Source organism: Macaca fascicularis, chromosome 4, assembly GCF_037993035.2.
Source record: "Macaca fascicularis isolate 582-1 chromosome 4, T2T-MFA8v1.1".
Lineage (NCBI taxonomy): Eukaryota > Metazoa > Chordata > Mammalia > Primates > Cercopithecidae > Macaca > Macaca fascicularis.
Window position 1 is genome coordinate 11755060 of NC_088378.1, and position 21583 is coordinate 11776642.

Consider the following 21583-nt stretch of genomic DNA (forward strand, 5'->3'; position numbering starts at 1 on the left):
TAGCATTCTTTTTAAAACTTACATTTTGCTTTAAGTAACAAATATAGTCCTAGAAAATATACGTGAATTAAATCTCTATCTGTTGAACCAGGTTATGCCACATCTTATTATGTGAAGTAATTCTGAAATGAGTACTTTGAAGTAACTCATTTATTTTATAAATGTAAAATCTTATATAGGATTTTCTTAATATAACTAATTGTCAATGTATTACAAATGCATTATAGCCATCCTTAATAGACAAGAAACACAAATACACCTGGTGCAAATTGCTGAACAATCTATACTCAAAGTGATGGGGAATGTGTGACGAGCAACTGATTTGTCATTTTTAAGGCATTACACAAAGTTCCCTCCTCCCATAACATGTCCTTACCTGCTTCCTCCTTCTTGTTTAAAATTCCATTAATAGTGGACACATTTATAATTCTCAAATAAGGCTTCAAATAAAAAACTCCGGGGATAGGCAAACATTATATTAAATGTACTGTAATCACCCTGTCTTCAGAACAGACTGAGGGAAGAGATTCTATAGGGGAGAGGAACCTATATTGCAGTGAGAGCGCCAGAGGGGCAAATCTCACCCATTTCACAGATTTTTCCATGACAAAATTGTCTAATATTGCAGTCTACCATGGGTCTTCATAGCACACAGTGAAGGAAAAGCTGCCAATATCCAGCACAAATGTGAGGAAGTAGAAAAGAAAACACGGTCCAAAAACACTCCCCTCCAGTTGTGGATCTTTATTAATGTGTTTGGTTTGGATATGGATCAGGTGAGCTAGACAACTGACATCCTTCTGGGTACAGCTGCACTCCCAAATGATGGAATACAAACCACAAATTTTACTTTAATCTGATTTTTAAATTGTACTTTTTAAAATTTTAGATTCAGGGGTTGCACGTGCAGGTTTGTTACGTGAATATATTGCATCATGGTGAAGCTTGGGCTTCTAGTGAACCCATCTCCCAGCCAGTGAATACTGTATCCAGTGGGTAATATTTTTAACCGCCACCCATCTCCTGTCCTTTCTGCTTTTGCAAACTAAACATTTTTAAAGCTACACAGAAATTGAAGAGAGCTAACAATGAAAAATGTCACATTACCATTTCTTTTTTTTTTTTTTCTTTTTTTTTTTTTCCTCGCTCTGTCGCCCAGGCTGGAGTGCAGTGGCCGGATCTCAGCTCACTGCAAGCTCTGCCTCCCGGGTTCACACCATTCTCCTGCCTCAGCCTTCAGAGTAGCTGGGATTACATGCACCCGCCACCTCCCCCGGCTAGTTTTTTGTATTTTTTAGTAGAGACGGGGTTTCACCATGTTAGCCAGGATGGTCTCGATCTCCTGACCTCATGATCCGCCCGTCTCGGCCTCCACATTACCATTTCTAAAAATGTTCTTTCCCTGTCACCACAAGCCTAAAATTAATAGTGATGTCAGATTAATCACATAATTAATACATTAATCATACTGCAATAATAATTGTTATCAATAATCAACAACATTTTAATCTTTGAGAAGACTAATTTCTAAAGGGAACACAAAAATATTTTAAAAATCAATATGCAACTGAGCCCAGAAAAATCATCGCTAAGAAGTTCCAAACCCAAGAGCATGACTCAAAGTAACACAAAACAAACAGCAGGAATGGAGAGAGAGAGAAGACAGCCACAGACACACGATGCTTACTTGTTGGCACAGCGACAATGAAGGCTTTGGAGTGAGGTCCCAGGCCTCTCCTGTTTGCGGCCCGGATCTTGAAAAGATAGCGTTCCCCAGGCTGCAGACCATCCACCAGGGCAGAAGTAGTGTCTCCACGATAGGTGAGGGACTTTGCTCCAAACGGTTTGAGAGCCGGGGCGTATGAAAGAATGTATTCTGAAATGATTTGGCAGATGGTTGGAAGGAGGAAACTGAAAACAGTCCTGTGTCCAGCAGGCAGACTATATGGGCAGGACGAATTAGCACGTGCATTACTAAAATTAATGCACTAGCAATGCACGCCAAGTCACCAGCTGGAGCCTGAAGACACAGCAGAAGGTGAACTCACATTCATTTGGGCAACCAGACAGGGCTGTGTATTTAATTAGCTGGCACTTTGCTATTTTAAGCAAATTAAACATATGAAAGCCAGGAGGCCAGTCTTCATACAATGCCCCCCAAATTTACACACCGTTAAGTTTCTAAAATTGTATTTATTTACTAATTTGCTATGATCGATATGTCCTGATAGAATAAACTAAGGAAAACGAAGTGACAACTGCTAGGAATGGATCCTGAATAACTTCTGACATCTTCAAGAGTTTCACTTTATTAACCTGGGTTATTTCTGTTAGCACATTTAGCCAGAAAAATTCCATATTTGAAATATAATTTTGTTTTTGTAGGAATTAAAAAAGTTCTTACTCAGTATATGCTGATAAAGATATTTCACAGTATTTTAGAGCTGTGAAGAAAAGTTGCTAAGTAATAGATTTATGTGATATCTAATGTTTCCATCTGTAATTGGCTTACTCTGTAGTCATATAATAGCCCTGAATTTGGAAAACCATAGCAAATTCAGTCCAAGGAACTAAAATATGTCTATGCTCACATGGAAATATGATAACATAAGGGAATCATTTTTTAAAAAATAATTTTCACCTTCAACTAAAAACTGTCATACCTATTTTCCTCTCAATGAACCCAAGATTTACAAAACATCAAATTAATATGAGTAGGGTCTGTGCATGGTGGCTCATGCCTGTAATCCCAGCACTTTGGGAGGCCAAGATGGGCAGATTACTTGAGGTCAGAAGTTTGAGACCAGCCTGGCCAGCAGAGTGAAACCCCATCTCTACTAAAAATATAAAAATTAGCCAGTCATGCTGGTATGTGCCTGTGGTCCCAGCTACTCGAGAGGCTGAGGCAGGAGAATCACCTGAACCCGGGAGGCAGAGGTTGCAGTGAGCTGAGACTGCACACTGCACTCCAGCCTGGGCGACAGAGTGAGACTATGTCTCAAAAAAGAAAAAAAAGAAAGAAAGAAAAGAAAAAGAAATGAGTAAGAGTAAAGAAAAGTAACTTGAATCACAGAAAAGTCAACAATTATCAGGCGCATGGATGATCTTTTATTTTCCCTTAGCTCCAATCTTTAAAAAGTACATTCATTTAAAAAAAAAAAAAAAAAAAAAGTTTCAACCAAAAATGCTTTTGCAGCATTTGTCTGGAAAAAACACAGCATTCATTTCTCATTGAAAATCAACAAACTCGTCATTTGTGGTGGTCAAAAGTAAGAATTAAGAGAACCCATTGTCTATAAAATTTTGTGATTCAAATTTTAAAATAAATTAAATCCATCTGGAAAATAAGTTTAGCCATGTCAAAGTATATTCTTCTATTATGTTTTATATTTCTCGTACATAGAAAATGCCCCGATGTAATTATTAATTTTAATCTCACCACTACATCCTTATGAAAACTACCTAAGCAGGGTTAAGATAGCGAGCTTTTTTGGACATAAAAACTCAGTTGCAGTTATTATTTCTGGCAATATTTAATTGACTACCATGGAACTTCTTTTGCCAAGGAACTGTAAATATCAACTAAGATGACAGAGAGAGGAAGAGTACACAAGTTGCATGGTAACAAAGTCACTAGGGGTGCAATAATTACCTTTTCATTTTTTAGCTAACAAAAAGTAGTTAGCAAAAAGTCTTTATTCAATTTTCAGAGGTCTTCTCAGCAGCACAACAATACTTAATAGAGAGGAAGTTAAAAGTTCAAATTGTCATAAAAAGAATGATTTAAAGCAAGCTTGTTCAACCCGTGGCCCACAGGCTGCACGCAACCCAGGATAGCTTTGAATGTGGCCCAACACAGATTCATAAACTTTCTTAAAATATTATGAGATTTATGCATGGCCCTTTTTTTTAAAAGCTCATCAGCTATCATTAGTGTATTTTATGTGTGGCCCAAGACAATTCTTCTTCCAATGTGGCCCAGAGAAGCCAAAAGATTGGACATCCCTGATTTAAAGGGACCAAATTAATATTTTTCTCTTGTTGTGGATCTATTCCAATGGCAAAAAGAGAGAGAGAGAGAGAGAGAGAGAGAGAGAGAAAATAGTACAATCTATTCTTGAAAAAAAACAAAAAGTGAAAATCCATTAAGTATAGAAAATACAGTTCCACATCGACCTTCCTTAACTTCTATTATTCCATGAAAAGACATCCTACGTGTCAGCAAACGTAGTTTTGGACGAATATAAAAGAGAACCATTCAGTTTTTTCAATTAAGAAAATCTCAAAGGAGATTAGTAGTAATTTTCTGGATTTCTTTACGCTTACACAAACATTTTATAGTTTCTGGATATATTAGACTTAAAGTTGCCCCGCAAAGCTAATAACAATAAAAATTATTTATTTCTTGAATAAAACCTCCATTCCTTTCTATTCTTAGAGTATATTTGCATAGGCAGTGCCAGGAAAAACTTCAGCCTAGCTCTTTAAAATGTCTCCAAACAGATTCTGAAAGGTTCTTAAATGCTTTTACATTAACAATAAAAGATTTTTTGTGTGTATTTAGTATTCTCAACAGACTATTTTAAAATTTAACTAGTTGTGAATGCTTTACTCTATTTTTGTTCTTTAAAATATCTAGCTTTTTGCTATTTTGGTGTTATGTTTTCCTTGTCATCCATAAATACATAAACAAACAAATGGTGACAAATAGGGAATAAATCCATTTTCCAGCAATTATTACTTGAGCTTTTCAAACCCATTAAATGGATTTACGGTCCCACGAAAGATATTGACGGCTCTGCAGGATTCCTGCTGACCTCTGCTTTTGTGATCTTCCTAGCACAAGGAAAAGACCCATAGCATGAAAGCCAGGGTGTTGTCCAGATGGGAAAAGGTTATGCTGTCACACCCATGCAATGAAAAACATCCTTCCCAACAGCAACAGCAAAAAGCCTTCAAAGGATGAAAAGAATAGTCACTTTCGTGACTGCTTGGATCTTGGGCAATGAAAATCTTGCATGAAATATCCTTGTCCCTTGGGTGAGCACCTCTTAGACGTATGTTGCTTCCCTATTTCATTTTCAGTCAACAAAGCCGTAAGCAGAGGCCATGTTCATCAGAATCAATGCATCTTATAGTTTAGGGAGTAAGATTCCTACCTTTCACTTTCCCCTCAGTCTCTGGTAGCGCATCCCAAGATACAGCGACAACCGTAGGTTTGCCATTGACAGGCCAGACATTCAAATTTTCAGGAGCTGTGGTAGGAGCTACAAAATGATAAGGAATGAAACATTTTTAAATGCCTTAGTGGACATTCTAGATGTAAATAGCACATGGTCTGTAGGTACACATTTTTTTTTATTGAAGAGCTACTGTGTTAATTTTTATTATACCTGAGAGAAAATTCCACACTGGTTCTTTGTGTAATATAGTGATTTATGTCAATACAACCAATTCATTTAATGAGTTTAGACATATCTAGGGAAATTGTCTTAGTAATTCAGAATTTCTTTCATTGCCAAATATTGAAATATACTAAGATTAAGCTCCAGTTCCAACTTCATCTTAATACAACTTTGAAAGACATAGTTTAAGAGAAAAGAATGGTAGCCTTGGATACAGACCAAAATTTTTCCCAGAATCAAATGCAGCCTCAGCCTCAGGAAAGCAGAGGCTCTCCTACATGCAAGAGCATCCATTACCCAAGGGCATTCACGCATACAATGGTGACTGATAAATGCTACACACTGGGATTTAATGTGCTCCACATGTCGGAACAACAGAACAACATGCTAGTGGAAAAGGCCAACAAATGGTAAAACATGGACCCAAAGAACAGTTCCTTAACTTCTTTGCACGTATGCATAGAAACTCTACCAAAATGTAAGGTTAATGTGACTTTCAAAAATGCCCATGCTGGCCTTTGTCACTGTTGGCATCTTACATTGTCTTTAAATCGTATTTTGGGTGTAATTCCCAAATTGAAAATTCAAAGGCCGTTTCAAATACAGACCAGATTCTGGTGTTCTTTGGAAGACTGACGTACTCCATTTGCCATCTCTTTCACCCTGTGAAATACGGACTGCAAATTCATACACGGTGTCTGGAATCAGGTTCTCAATCAGCACACGCCTGTTAGCGATCTGCTTATAATCCCACCTGGCCAATTCCCCCTTCTCTCGATAGCGCACGGTGTACTGTCTATAAGAAAACACAACACAATGATCTATCAAATTCTCTGCAACTCAACACTAGATGCCTTGTTTTTCCTTCCTCATAAGTGATGACTTTGGGAGGTAAGTAAGAAAATCAAAGAGGAGAAAAATCTAAACTTTTGACTATGTGACTGGCTTAAAGAATCTGCTTAAGTTCCAAGCAAAGTTGTCTAAAGTAGGAGGAAAAAACAGAGCTTAGTGTCTTTTCAAGACCAAAAAATCTTATACTGCTCAAAAGAGCAAGCAGAGATTATAAAGGGAAGGGAGAGAAAGGAGACAGCTTTTATGAGGCAACTACATTATCAGGGATGTGTGTTAGTGAGTGTGAGTGTGTGTGTGTGCATCTGTATTTGTGTCTACTCAAGGCATCAGTACAGACCTGGCCCACAGTTATCTCAGCTCTCCAGAAAAGAAAGACAAAAAGACTCATTTCATCCCAAATCAGGCATGTTTTCCATAGGTTCAGGAGGAACGGGAACATGTGGTTTTGAGTAGACTTACTACCGTGAAAAGGAGCGAAAATGTGAAACACAGCAGGACAGAGGCACCTACAGAAGGAACTGTGGTGCATGGTTATCGGGGGAGAAATACGCTATGACCAAATATGGACAGTTCAGCAACCCCTGACAGCAGACACCCTCGACAGTCTAAGAGCCACAAACACCATTTATTTGATTCCCTTTCAAAGAAATCGTCTTTGTGGCCTCTTTGCAGTAGAAAGCATTTGATATATTTAAAATGTGCTATTTGTTATACTGAATATGTCAGGAGAAGATTTCAGTTGAAGACACAGCACACCAATTAACACAACAGTTCTGCTAAGAAAACTCAAGTCTTCTCTGGTTTCAGCAAGATGTTGGAAATCAAAGTCCAATGGTAAAAGGAACACTTCGTGTTGATGAAGACCACATGGCTAGGGAGAGAATCGCTATGAATCTTCTGAGGTCTTTCAAAAAAAAAAAAAGCAGATATCTTTTTTACTAGCAGACAGTGGAGGAAACTATATATCTAATATGAATAATCATTTATATATATGTATATATATAATGCCATCATCATATCCCATTCGTTTTAAACTATATTCCCCTTTCCTGGTTGCAGAGAGGTTGAAAAATTAATGCATAATAACCAGGCCACCACATCTGTGGCTTTGTCTTGGTTACTTAATGTATTCAGTCATAGAACTAAAATTTTGATGGCTATATTAATCTACCACTAACTAGAAATGATGTTCACTAGTAGCCTTTTAACATAAGAATATTTTAACCTTATGATTGGTTTGCCTTTTATTGCTGTTGCAAATGAATATAAAAGCCAGAATAGCATCACATCATGGTTTAAGAGAAGGTAAGTGTTATGTGTAAATGAGCCAGACATGAAGCAAGTCAGTGTTTAGCAAAGTCTAATGAGGAGCTACTAAGTGTAAGGCATTAGACATTGTCCACCACTCTACATAAAGTCCATCCTACAGTGACTCTTCCTGGATCACAGGAGGAACGCTGAGACTCCTCCCAAAGTGGACCCTGTGCATGAACAGAACATCAATGAGAGAAAGCAAAACACAAATAGAGGCAAAGAAAGAAATGGAATCTAGGAAATTTCCAGACACAAGATAAATCACTGAGCAAGTGAGATGTGAGTTCCTGCTGTGTGTACTACATACGAGGCCCTGGTAACATCTGATTTGTGGGAAAAGTGTGAGCACACTTGGGATTAACTAGGTTGTCATAGAATATTTACCATTCAGCTATTCAGCTACAAAAGAGGCCAGCATTCATGTAAGTCAGAAAATAAAATCATTAAATACATGTCTTTTCAGGGCCAGAAAAACCCCATCTCTCATATATAAAGACAAATAAACAAGCAAAAGTACCTTGATGCAACAACTTTCTTCTGTTTTTCTAGAACAGGATCCACCCAGGACACAAGCACAGACTGAGATGACATAACTCGGACGCTTATGTCATCAGGTACATCCAATTCGTCCTCTTCTGAAATGACAATGAGACCCAGAGAAAGGCTTTCTCTCACAACAGGTTCTGCTCTGAGCTCCTCAGTCCTTGACAGGCCATTACTCACCCTGCATAAGTTTTAGATTGCTTGTGTGTAATGTAGACAAAATGAAATTGATAGAAAGGTAAACAATTATTTGATTAGTCAGTGTAGAAAAACAAAAATCTCCATCTTGCATTTCTTAAACACAGGCTAAGAAATGAGCATTTTGGCCAGGCGTGGTGGCTCACGCCTGTAATCCCAGCACTTTGGGAGGCCAAGGTGGGCGGATCACAAGGTCAGGAGATCGAGACCATCCTGGCTAACATGGTGAAACCCTGTCTCTACTAAAAAATACAAAAAAATTAGCCTGGCGTAGCAGGCAGCTGTAGTCCCAGCTACTCGGGAGGCTGAGGCAGGAGAATGGTGTGAACCCAGAAGGCAGAGCTTGCAGTGAGCCAAGATGGCTCTACTGCACTCCAGCCTGGGTGACAGAGCAAAAACTCCGTCTCAAAGACAAACAAAAACAAAAAAGAAAAAAGAAAGAAAGACATAAGCATTTCACTTTAAAAGCTGCCCAACCCGATCGACATATAAAACAGTACAAAGGGGATGCTTTGCCTGGGTGAAAGATGGTCCAAGTAACTCAGTGCTTTCTCAATAAACACTGTTAAGTTTCTGGAAAATAATAACATTTTTATGGAAAGCAAAAGTTTAGGAGAAGGAAAACTCTACTCACATTTCCTTGATGATCATGGCATGAAATGAAAATTCTGGTTCAAACAACTGGAAGATTCACATTGGGTTTGATGCCCTCACATTTTAGAAGGTGTGAGTCCAAGACAGATTAAAACGTGTTCAGATATGAACCAGAAGTCAGTTTGCCAATTTCTTACAGAGATTTATCTTTGTTATCAATAGAACATATCACAGCCACAAAGCTTATAGTCTCAGTTCAAAAGACTCACAAGACATCTTCAATATTACTCTGTAGTCTCTTGGGGTTTTTTTGTTTGTTTTAGTTTTTTGTTTCATTTTTTCTTTTCACTTTTCAGGAACCATATTTCAAGAGGATGTGGATTTTACCACCAGCAGGGGAAGGTGAAAATAGCCTTCTAGAAAAGTGATACAGGGACTTATCCTATGGCAGCAAGTCATCAATAGTAAGAGTGAAACATCGTATTTGTGGAACTTCATACAGTGTAAAAAAGTATAACTTTGATTTTTTGTTGTGAACTCATGAAAATAATCATATTGCAGATTGCCTCTTTAAATTAAGATATGTGGTCCAGAAAAGGTACCTGTCATTTGTTAATGTATCAGGAATATAGAAAATGTCTCTGAAAGGACGTGGGAAATGTAGCCATGTGGACAGTGATCAGGCTCTCAGCAAACCCCTATGATGCTTTTTCTGAGGATTCTCAATGTCATTTTAATGCAGATATAGCTGAAATAATATGTGTGTGCTTATCTTGCATGCACCACCTCCTGCCTGATCTTCTTTCTCTCTCTTGTCATTCAGTGCATCACCCAAGGCAATTTAGGCTTGAGCCAGACTGCACCTTTACTGGAATGAACGCTTGGCTGCTCCTATCACAGCAAATCTACTGCACAGTGAAGTGGTTCAAAATAAACAGTGAAATGTATTCCATCACAAAAGCACTCTATCCTTTGCATATAAAAGCAACACGCTTACACCCAAAATGTGACCACGTTTGCCCTGTTATTTCTTTTAGCCTCAGTAAAATTCATGTAATTTATCATTCAGCCAGCATCATTTGGAAACAACATAGCGTTCATACCAGACTATGGTTTGACCAAATGCATCCTTAGAAACATACCTGAGATCTTTCGCTTTGTTAGGGCAGCCCTGTAGACTGGTTGGCTCCGGCCCTGGGAGTTCATGGACTGCAGGGAGACGACATACACGGACTCTGAGGCTGTGGACCAGGGAGTGAGGGATGAGATTCTGGTTTGGATTTCTCAGAAACACACAGCCCCTGGGGGTGGAGGGGGTTCTGCATTCCTCCTCCCCTTCCCCTTTTTCCATTTTCTCTTTCTGGGGGCATTTTCACTTCTTGAGGACAACGAAGGGCGAGCCCAAGAACTGCAGGAATTAAACTCAAAAAGAACACTATTATATTAGAAAATGGGGAACCGATTTTTACCAGTAATTCCTGAAAAACAGGTTTCTACCTCATCAGCATCAAAAAGAGATAAACAAAAACAAAACAAACCCATCAGAAAGAGATAAATGCTTTAAAAAAGAATAACACGTTTACCCACATAATTCCCCCAATTTCTTTCTACTTCCAGAATTGGTAAGAGGGGGTTACTGTGTTTTTAATCTGTTACCAGAAAGAAAGAAGAAAAGAATAGCCAATGTGCAACATGAGTAGCCCAGGTCTTTCTTTCCCTGTGGAATGCTGTGCCCTTCAAAGCTCAAATCCTCAAAACAGAGTCTCTGAAGATTTACTAACAGCACATGGAAGCCTTTCAATGTACCCCTTATTTCTGGATGGTTCTCTCAGTCAGTTCTTGCCCCCACCCTCTGAGGGATCCCACTAGCATGCAACGAAACCTGAACTTGAAAATTGAACAGTTGGTCCTTGAACAACACAGGTTTGAACTGTGCAGATCCACGTTATACATGGATTCTTTTCAACCAGATGCAGATAGGATTGTATTCCAGAGATGCCAAACCCGAGCATAGGGAGAGCCAGCCTTTGCTGTATGTGGATTCTGCAGGGTCTTGAGTCTGCAGGGATTGGGGTATACTCAGGGAATGCTGGAACCAATCGCTGTGTATACCAGGGGCCATTGTAGTTGGAGGAAAAAAAATGCAGTGATGGAACAAAACTTGTCCTCTCAATTAGTATGGAATCATAAAGTCTGAGACCTAGGTAAAACCTTTTTTATTTTTTATTTGACCTTCTTATCTTATAAATAAGGACATAAAGCTCTAACAATTGAGTGACTTGCCCGGGGTCACACATTTAATAACTCATAATCTATCCTGAATCCAAAATTGCTAATACCTCACTCCAGACTCTCTGACCAAGGCTCCTGTTGCAGCTTTAATCATTTCAAGAATAGAAATGTGGCAATCTGGCCTATATCTAGTACTGATAGTTATAATATCAGGTAGGACCTAGGTCAGTTAACGGAGGTGACACTAAGATCCTAAGGGGAGCTGAGAGCACGCACTCTCTCCTTCAGGCACTGCACATGTTCAGATGGCAGCAGGAAATCGCTCTCTTGTCTTTACAGGCATGTTGTGCTAAACAGGAAAGGAGACTTGTGTTCAAAATTCTCACACAGAGGGACTGTTTATGGAGAGTGAGCTGCTGTAGAAGAATCAGAGGTTTCAAGGGAAGAGGATAATATTTGACAGCCTGCTCTCTACAGAGAGAATGCGGGTGATACTCTAGCCATAAATGAGTAAATTATTTATACGGAGGCACTCAGCATTCACCTCTTATTCTACCAGAAGATTTTTAAATGTGTGTTTTATAAAAGGGAGGAAATAGTTTGTAACACTTGAATACACAGAACATCAAACTAAGCTTCTATACGGAGGAGTCACTTCAGATCTGTTCGTTACTCGGTGCTATTGACGACGAAATCTCGCCAGAAGTAAACAAATAAACAAAAATAGCTATTCAACCTCACAGTCCAGGGACACATGTAAGTAACTAAACAGGGAAAGCAGTGTCCCATCATTTCTCAAGAACCACCAAGAAATGAACAATTTCCCACAACTGAAATTTGTATGTGCCTTCAATGTATTTCTTAAAGTTCTGAGATTTGTTTTTAATGCCCAGATTTCATGATTTGCTGCACTCTTGAAACTAATCTTGGCCCAAAGTTATCATTAAGAAAAAGTTTTACTCTGCAGTAAACACAATGACAGCTCTCCTCTGTGCTAAGCTTCTCACGTGCACTTCTTCATTGAGTCTTAACAAAGCCCCGCGCAGAAGCTACTGTTGTTGTCTTCACTTCACAGACAAGGATAACAGGCCCACCCAGGTCTGCAGGCACCAAAGCCTGACTCTCAGTTACTGCAGAGGAGGGGCGGGCGCAGAGCTGAACAGGCCACGGACACCCAGCAAGCTGTCTCTTCCTCATAGAGATACGATGAACATACAACGGTGTCAAGATGACCTCTTTCTGTGCCCCTGATTACTGAATAAAGAGGGGAAATGGGCCAGATGAGGTGGCTTATGCCTGCAGTCCCCAGCATTTGGGGAGGCCAAGGTGGGTTGATCATCTGAGGTCAGGAGTTCAAGGCCAACCTGGCCAACATGGTGAAACCCCGCCTCTACTAAAACATACAGAAATTAGCTGGAGATGGTGGCAGGTGCCTGTAGTCCTAAATACTTGGGAGGGTGAGGCAGGAGAATCACTTAAACCTGGGAGGTGGAGGTTGCAGTGAACCGAGATTGCGCCACTGCACTCCAGCCTGGGTGACAAAGTGAAACCCTGTCACGAAAAAAAAGAGAGGAAATGAAATTCCCAAAATGGCCCCAACGTCATCAGCCCAGCGACCCCAGGAACCCCCAGTCAGTGCCACCACATCTGCCCACTTCCCGACCTCAAGTGTGTAATGGACGTGGCAAAAATGCCCTCCATGACTCCCACAGCTCCTTGGTGACTTGTAGAAGGAAGTCCCTTGCTCCCTCTCAGCTCCCCATCCTGCAGCCTCCTCTCCCCTGACAGTTCCACGGCCCCTCCAGCTGCAAGTCTTTGCCCAAATGCCACCTTCTCTGTGGGGCCTCCTTTGACAGTCAGTTCAACACTGGGGCCTCCCTGGGATCGCGTCTGATGCACGAGATGCCCAGTAAGATGTGTTTAGTGACAGAGAGTGGCTCGGAGAGCGGCTCTCCGCTGCAGGACATAAGGCCCACCCCTCAAGGTTCCTTAGCATGTGACCACTCTCTGTAGTACCAAGGGTTCTGTGGTCTCTCTGGTATAAACAGTTTGAAAATCCCATGCAGGATAAGTGGGTAGACAGGCTTCCCTTGACATGGCAGGTCCATTCCAACACCTTGAGGAAAATCCACTTCAGCCCCATCCTGCACCACCTTTTCCCCATGATGGGGCAAGCTTCCAGGAGCCCTCCTCCTCACAGTGACCTCTTACATCATTCACGGTAGCAAGTCCAGTGCTTTTTATGTGTGAAAATTTAAGAGCTAACTCATTTGACCAGAAGCCCAAGAGGCTGTCCTGTCCACCCAGGTGGGGACCAGAACCCACCCCGATCTCAGATCCAATATTTGCTCACGTTCAGGCAGCAAAAAACATCCTTCCACCATGTTCAGGTGAGCCAGCAGTTCACTACTGAAGAAATAAAAACGACAACAACAACAGATCCAGTCAGTTGAAAAACCTGTCGATGCTAAGTGACACTTTAGTGTGCACCGTTCCCAAAAGGCTCAGAACAAAGCGAGCTGTCCGTTGAAACAAAGCTCCCCTGCAGCAGCGGAGATGCAAAAACAGGAACTCTATTCTCCTGCTGATATGCCGGGCAGAATTTGACCCGCATCACCAAAGTAGAGCCAGCTTACCTGTGTAGGGTGGCTCAGGAAGGAATGACTGAAGGGTATACAAATTATTCTGTGGCATCAGGGGGTGGAGTCTCTAATTCGAGCTCTTGCTGCTAATACTAAAGTCACGCTTGGCAAAGGACATCCAGCTTGAGTTTCTCCTTTTGCTTCCTGCATTCCCTTGACATTTCATGTGTGAGTTTCTCCTTTTGCTTCCTGCATTCCCTTGACATTTCACATGCTGCTGCAGCAGAGGGGTGGCTGGTCTCCTTTGTGTTTGAATAGGTCTGGAGTCCGTACTCTGGGCTGGCTTTGACGCTGTGCCTGGCTCTCTCAGCTGCCTATGCTACCAAGTGGAGATCACGCAAAGGCACAAAACTCCATGCGGCCAGCCCGTGCCTGGAACACCCAGCCCGCCTGTACTTGGAACACCCGCCAGGCAGCAGAGTTCCTCCAAGACAGTCTTCAGCAGGTGGCTGAACAGCTACAAACAGAATAGGGACATCCTGGGCTGTATCAGGGAAGGGATCTGATGTGACCATCCACCCAATGTCTCCGCCAGATCAAATCCAAACTGCTGACATGTGGAGTAGATTTGGCCTGCATCACCAAAGTTGAGCCAGCTTACCTGGACCCAGGGAGCTGGCCTCAGAGGTCCTGAAGAGCACAGAGCTGCTTATGCAGGCTCCTAAATGCATGGTTGTACCTTCTGCAGAGTTAGGCGATCTCAGAGCGCCTAGGAGTGTGGTCTCGCCAGGCTTCCGTCTAAGCCAGTGCTCTGTTTCCACGCGGCTGCTGCCCACCTCGGCTGTTTCCTGAGCACCGTTTCTGTCTGTGCAGGCCGGCAGCTCTCCTGCTAGGCAACTCTCCCCTCTCCTCCCTTACCACGCCCTTGTCTGGTCTCGCCCGTCTCAGTCTCACTGTCTGCTCATCCCTCTCCTTGTCTGAGGGATTTTACCTTTTAAGACTAAGAGGCCCCAAGCAATGGTTGCCAGGCTGCCTTCTCAGCACCGCCTCCCGGCATAGCACACACACCTTCCCCCACCGCTCCCACCTCCAGCCTCCACACCACAGGGCAGGAAGCTGAGACGCCTGCTTATAAGCAAGGGAAGAGACCCCTCCAGGTAACAGAAGCGGCTCCTCCAGGTAAGGGAAGAGGCCCCTCCAGGTAAGGGAAGAGGCCCCTCCAGGTAAGGGAAGAGGCCACTATAGTTAAGGGGAGAGGCCCCTATAGGTAGGGGAAGAGGCCCCTCCAGGTAAGGGAAGAGAAGCCTAGGTCTTGCATGAGTCTTCCAGAAGGCCCAATAAATCACATCCTTTCCCTTGCTTGAGTACTGAACTGATAGGAAATGCCAGAATAGTCATTTGTGGGGGCTGAAAACCTTATGACAGTGGTAAAAAGCAAGCTGGGGAACATGGGGCAAGTATGCTTTACACGGAACCCAGAATTAGGCTCTCCGCTCAAGCAGCCCTGGGCCCTGCGTGTGCTCTTTGTGGCCTGGCTTCCCCACAGGGGCAGAGATGAAGGGCCCAGCCATGCTTACCCCACGCTTCTTCCAAGGCACCAATGAGAAGCAGGAAGCAGGGGTGAGACAGCTCTGGGCACTGTCTCCACAGGCAGGAAGCATCAGGCCTGAGGAATAAGTCGATAAGCCCTGCCCCTCACAGAGCCAAGCCTATAGCCGCTATCCAGGCTTATGGATGAATAAGGCCTGCAAAGATCAGGACGCTCCCTCCAGGCTAGAACAAGCACATAATCTCTCCCCGTCACAACAAAGGTTCCCATCAGCATTCCCTGGCCAGTGCTTCCTTTACCCAGTAAGGGGTGGACAAAAGGGAGGATGGCCTGAGTGATAGTTAATACTGAGTGTCAACTTGATTGGATTAAAGGATACAAAGTATTGGCCAGGCGTGGTGGCTTATGCCTGCAATCCCAACACTTTGGGAGGCTGATGTGGGTGGATAATCTGAATTCAGGAGTTCGAGACCAGCCTGGCCAACATGGTGAAACCCCATGTCTACTAAAAATACAAAAATCAGCTGGGTGTGGTGGCACGTGCCTGTAATCCTAGCAGCTCGGGAGGCTGAGGCAGGAGAATCGCCTGAACCCAGGAGGCGGAGGTTGCAGTGAGCGAAGATTATGCCACTGTACTCCAGCCTGGGCGACAGAGCAAGACTCCATCTCCAAAAAAAAAGATACAAAGTATTGATCCTGGGTGTGTCTGTGAGGGTGTGGCCAAAGGAGATTAACATTTGAGTCAGTGGGCTGGGAAAAGCAGACCCACCCTCAATCTGGGTGGGAACAATCTGATCAACTGCCAGCTCAGCTAGAATATAAACAGGCAGACAAATATGAAAAGAGAGACTGGCCTAGCCTCCCAGCCTACATCCTTCTCCTGTGCTGGATGCTTCCTGCCCTCAAACATCAGACTCCAAGTTCTTCAGTTTTGGAACCTGGACTGGCTCTTCTTGCTCCTCAGCCTGCAGATGACCTATTGTGGGACCTTGTGATTGTGTGAGCTAATACTTAATAAACTCCCCTTTATATATATATGTGTGTGTATGTGTGTGTGTGTGTAGCATCTATATACACACACACACACACACACACACACACACACACACAGTCCATTAGTTCTGTCCCTCTAGAGCACCCTGACTAATACAGCCTGACTTGCAGTTTCACTTGGCTACCATGTCTCATCTTAATGGGACCCAAGGCCCAGTGTCCTAGGATTCTAAAACAAAGCTTCAAATAACAAAATGACAAAAACAGCCAAGATGACAAGATTAGACTCAAGTCCAGGAAAATGGCCTGACTCGAGTCTGTGCTGTCGGATCAGGAAGCAACTGACAGGCACTAGGAAGGCAGCCTGGGGCTACCATTAACAAAAGGTTAAAATGATGGCGTCCAGGATGGAGATGGAAGAAACAGTAGAGATTCAAATCATTGCAGCACCTGGCAAGTGGACATTACAACTAAAATACAATGCTCTGTCATGAATGAGCTTCTCAATATTGAAATGATCCCGAAGACCATGGAAACATTGAATACCAATGAATATGAAACTCACCTAGCTTTTTAATTTCGTGTGTCCGCTCATCTCTCGTCAGTGGAACATAATTCATCTTCCGGCCACTCTCCCCGTAGCCCAGGAGAAAACCCCGTGATCTGCGTGGACTCTTGGCTCCAGACAGGCGTGGTGCCTTCCATGCAACGGACAGCCTGTCATCTGAGGACCGGACACGCACACGCAAGGGCTTGTTGGGCACTTCCTTTTCTTAAAGAGGGCAGGACACAAAAGTGGTTAGACGGTAGACCACTTAGAGTTTGCCATCATGCACATAAGGTTTCCAGACACTGAGCCTCAACAATTAGCTGCTGAGCATCAAACATACGTTTCTTGGTAACTAATTCTAGTAAGGACATTTTTCCCCCAACAGTATCAATACTCTATCCACATATTCCGCCCCACGTTTCATACCAAAAGGTCTCAAGAAATTAAAACATTCCATGTTGTGAGACTGCCCGCCAGAAATCTTGAATGTTTTACAGTGTCCTTTTTTATCTATTTCCTTTTGTCCCCGTTAGGCCAAAATTATATATTCTCTGGCAAGAGCTAAAGGTCAGTATAAAAATATAGCAGAGAGACATTATGTGCTATTTATAACTCTCCTCCAGAAAGCTTTTTCACTGTAATGTAGAAAAGATGGGCTTTCCTTGACTCTACAATGAATCATTAACTGATTTCTATTTTGGCCCTAATTTTTGTTCCATGTCTAAGTCTTGCTCCTCCAGACAAAGCCTGGTCATGCTACACCATCGCTGCTATCCTCTGTGTCTGTTGTTTCTTTTTTCTTGCTACATTAATCAATTTTGAGAAATCCTCTTGCTAAGCCAATCAATCTCAAGAAACGTTCTCACTGTGAACTTTCCCAAAGCAGGGCATTCTGGTGGTCAATACTTAGTGTTTAAAATGTTGCTTGTATACCAAGTAAGAGCTGGTATGTTTGGAAACAAGGGTTAGGGATCATGTGACTACCACCTTGCCCTCTTTTAGAATATGCCGCTAATCACATTGTAAGCCCTCATTTGGGGATCCAGTTAGGCTAAAGAGCACCTCTTTAATTGTGTAAGGCAGTTACTTCCCAGCATTCTTCCTCCGTATATACATTAACCCCATCACCAATTCTGACTAATTTTATTAGACTGGAAAATTCCCAGCTAGGCTAACATTTCAACACTAAGACATAAAAACAAAATCTAATATCACGATTTAGCATACTCTTCAAGAACACATAAATCAATAGCCTTTGGAGATGCTGAAATGGCAGACACCTGGTTCCAACATCCTGAATTGGAATATCCACTTGTAGATTAGCTGGAGTTACCCAGCCAGTCACTGGGCACCCCATTCCTACAGGCTACTAAGACAACACATGTCGTGTTCAACAAATACTTTCCCTAATAATCAAAGTCATAATTGTTTTAAAGTTTTTTTGTTTTCAGTCCAGAAGTATAATCCAGTAAAATGAGCAGATCTACTGAGAACACACACACAGGTCTTATGTGAGTCAGCTGAAACATGAATCATTGAGCAGACACAGCATCCTCTGCCCTGAGCTCTGCTGCAGTCCTGAGACCTTCCCAGCCGTGTGTCTGGGGATGGAAACCGCTCCTGGGGGTTACACTGTCCCTGCTGGGCCTTGGGGAGGATGGTAGGTCTCTGCTCCAGGACAAACCGATTCTGACTCAGCAATCCCTGACACTCAACAGTCATAAGCTGCAATAAAAAATGTTTAAAAGGTCTTTGAAATTTCCTGAGGGGTGGGGTCCCTGAGGAGTCAGGAGTGAAGTTCCAAGGACAAGGAGCCTGGTCACAGATGGCACAAGCTCGTTGCCTGCAGTGTCTGCCGGTGGCTCTGTCCTGCACAATGCCAGGTTCACTAAACATGAGCCACACACCCCAACAGCAGGGACAACAGCTTCCTGCTCACTGCACACACTTCCCCCTTCCAGGCTCTGGCTTTGCTGTCCATCCTAGAAGGAGACCAGGCCCACTGAACAGCTTTGGGGACAGGGCCAAGGCTGGCTCTTGCAATCCCCCTGTTTTATGAAATGTTTCGCTCTGCAGCAAGCTCTCACATAGTTCATCTAGTTGTCCTTACAACAGCTCCAAGGTAAGTAGGATAGAGTCATCACCCCCATGAGAAAACTGTGGTTCACAGAGGGGAAGTAGTAGCTGACAGACAGTCACGTAGCTGTTTAGGGCCAGGCAGGGACCTGAGTTCAACCATTCTGATTCCCAGTTTCATCCCCTTTCCATGGTGCCCCTTTCATTTAAGCTCCCCCTTACCCCATGGGCCATCCCACCAACCTCCCAACCGCTTCTAATTAATGTGAAGCAAGGGTTTTGAGTCAACAGGCTCCCTTCAGAGTATTAACACACAACTGCCTTGCCCAGTAGGCATTACATATAACAAACAGTATTCTCAGCAGGTACCAAATGGACAAGAGAAGGACTATCACCAAAGACCGCCCGGGAAGAACTGTTCCCTAGACAACATGGAGCTCGCTGTCTCCGTAATAACCAGAGTGAAGTGAGAATGTCCTCCCTCTAAACACAATTGTCTCTCTTTCAAATCTTTGGGTTTAGAAAAACCAATTCCATTTTTTTCAAGTATTTTGAAAATTTCCTTTCTTTAATACTCTGGGTTATATATACCATCAAACATCTTTTATAGATCATCTGGTAATCCTCTTTTAAACTGATGTGCATATTAAGAAAACTAGCCATATGGTTCAAATTCATTTGCAATTAAATTATTTAAGTGTTTTCTCTGGGCTGTATGTGATAGCCTCACCAAAGCCTTCTAAAATTCTCTAATAAATCTTTGTAAGTCTTTTATCTTGAAAACAGGAAGTCACAACTGCCAAGGGTGATGGAACTCACATCTACCAGCGTTGAGTGTACTTCAGACTTGGCTGGACACATTCCCTCAACTGCTCTTGGTACAACGTAATCAGGTGAATTGCACTCAGAACTGGCTGATAACAGAAGACCTACGGCAACTGATTATATGTCACCCACTTGGCACGTCCCCTGGGTGAAAAAATTACCATCCAGATTGCAGCAGACCTCAGAAACCAGACAGGATTCAAATATTTCTCCTGATTTGTGCCACCAGCTTTGCAAATTGACAAATGTTCTGAACTTGTACAGAATCAAAATCTTTTTTTTTTTACAAAGAAAAAAAATCTAAAACTCAATATGATGTTTTACCCATTCTATGCTAGTTAAACTTGGTAGCTTCTGAATTGGGCTTGAAGTCACAGGCTCTGAAGTCAAAGTCTGCATCGAATCTATTACAGGCTATGTGGCTTAGACTTCTCTCTGATCTTCAGTTTCTTCTGTAAGATAGTGCCCAGCATATGGGCTTTGTAATATAACCATGTAAAACGTTTGGTGCCATACCTGACATATGCTATATTAAGCACACTAGTTGTGTTTGTGGCCCTGACAAAAATGAAATCCCTCGCTTACTAGATTCACTACCTGAGTGGGCAGCCCCCTTCAGAATGGGAGCTGTGAATGTATCACAGAGGTTACCACCACGCCTTGCATACAGGGGCACTAAAAAAAGTGTTTCAAAGAAGCAAATGTGAACAAAAGAGAGGGCTTATTGCCAAGGACCCTTTACATTGAAAATCTTTTCAAATCTGAGGTTGCCCATAGCCAGATGAGGAGTGTTATTCATCATCTTCATCAACATCTAGCAATTATCAGTGACTCGAAATCCCTCTCTTCATTGGTGTAAAAGAATGCATGACCACAGCTGTCTGGTGGCTGCTTTCTCTTGGCCCAGGTCTCGTCTGGCAGGACATGCTCACTTCCCAGCAGAATGTGAGGTTTCATTCCATCTACAGCCTTGCAAAGCCGCAGTTTACCTGGTTTGTCCCACTGACCAATCTGACACCCCAGTGCACTGACCACCAGCTTCACGAAGATGGTCCTGGTGTTTATCCCCGTGACCTGAAAGAGCCGACCTGCATGCTCACGGGCCTCCAAATACCCACCTCACCCCAGACGGCTGCCCCACCATCCCCAGCACCAGCCTCCAGGATAACTGTGGACACCAATCTGCACGCGGGGGTGGGGGTCAGGGGGTGTCCAGCCATTTAGACCACAGCCATGGTGCTCAAAATTCAGTGTGCACCAGAAGCACCTGGTCAGGTGAAAACAAACCCTGGCCTCCCACCTCCATCAGGACCAGGACTTCTGCACACTCTTGATGAAGAAGCTTGATAAGGAAGAGATGAGAAGCCTGAGAGGAAGAAGAAAGAAGGGGCAGGGAAAGGGGAGGGAATGTGTGTCCGGGAGCAGTGAAGGCCGGCTGCTGATAGCCGGATGGGGGCAGGACATCAGCTTTGTGGACCACACTCTGCATCTGAACTCCCTGACCCCAGCTCATGCTCAGGCCCAGTACTGCCTGACGTCTCCAGACTTGGTCAGCTCCAGCAAATGCCTCCCCAGCCTGCATCCATCACAGGCTCATTCTTCCTGTGCAAGTTCTGACACATAATCCTCCTGAAACACCTTTGAATTAATTTACAGTACTCTTCTTCTACATACCCAATATTTGCAACACTTACTGCAAAGTCCCTCTTTAATGCCATATTTTCTCTCCCATAAGCAGCCTCAATATGTGTAACTATGTACTGGTTTTCTGTGATATTTGGTTAGGCCCAGCTAGTTAACAATAAGGAGAAAGGACAATTGGCAGCCATCCTTGAAATCACCCAATCACAGCCCATTTGCCAACCAAAGA

General features: G+C 42.9%; 1 protein-coding gene across 4 annotated transcripts in view; it reads right to left on the reverse strand.

Annotated features, from left to right (window-relative positions):
* FNDC1 (fibronectin type III domain containing 1) overlaps positions 1-21583 on the reverse strand; it is a 102675-nt gene that overhangs the window by 40115 nt on the left and 40977 nt on the right. For all 4 annotated transcript variants that reach the window (XM_074038997.1, XM_045391696.3, XM_005551521.5 and 1 more), the window contains 6 exons: positions 16828-17034; positions 10049-10147; positions 8089-8206; positions 6014-6201; positions 5160-5267; positions 1688-1876 (listed from right to left, as the gene is read on the reverse strand). In XM_074038997.1, coding sequence (XP_073895098.1) covers positions 1688-1876; positions 5160-5267; positions 6014-6201; positions 8089-8206; positions 10049-10147; positions 16828-17034 — 909 coding nt within the window. The remainder of the gene's footprint in view (positions 1-1687; positions 1877-5159; positions 5268-6013; positions 6202-8088; positions 8207-10048; positions 10148-16827; positions 17035-21583) is intronic.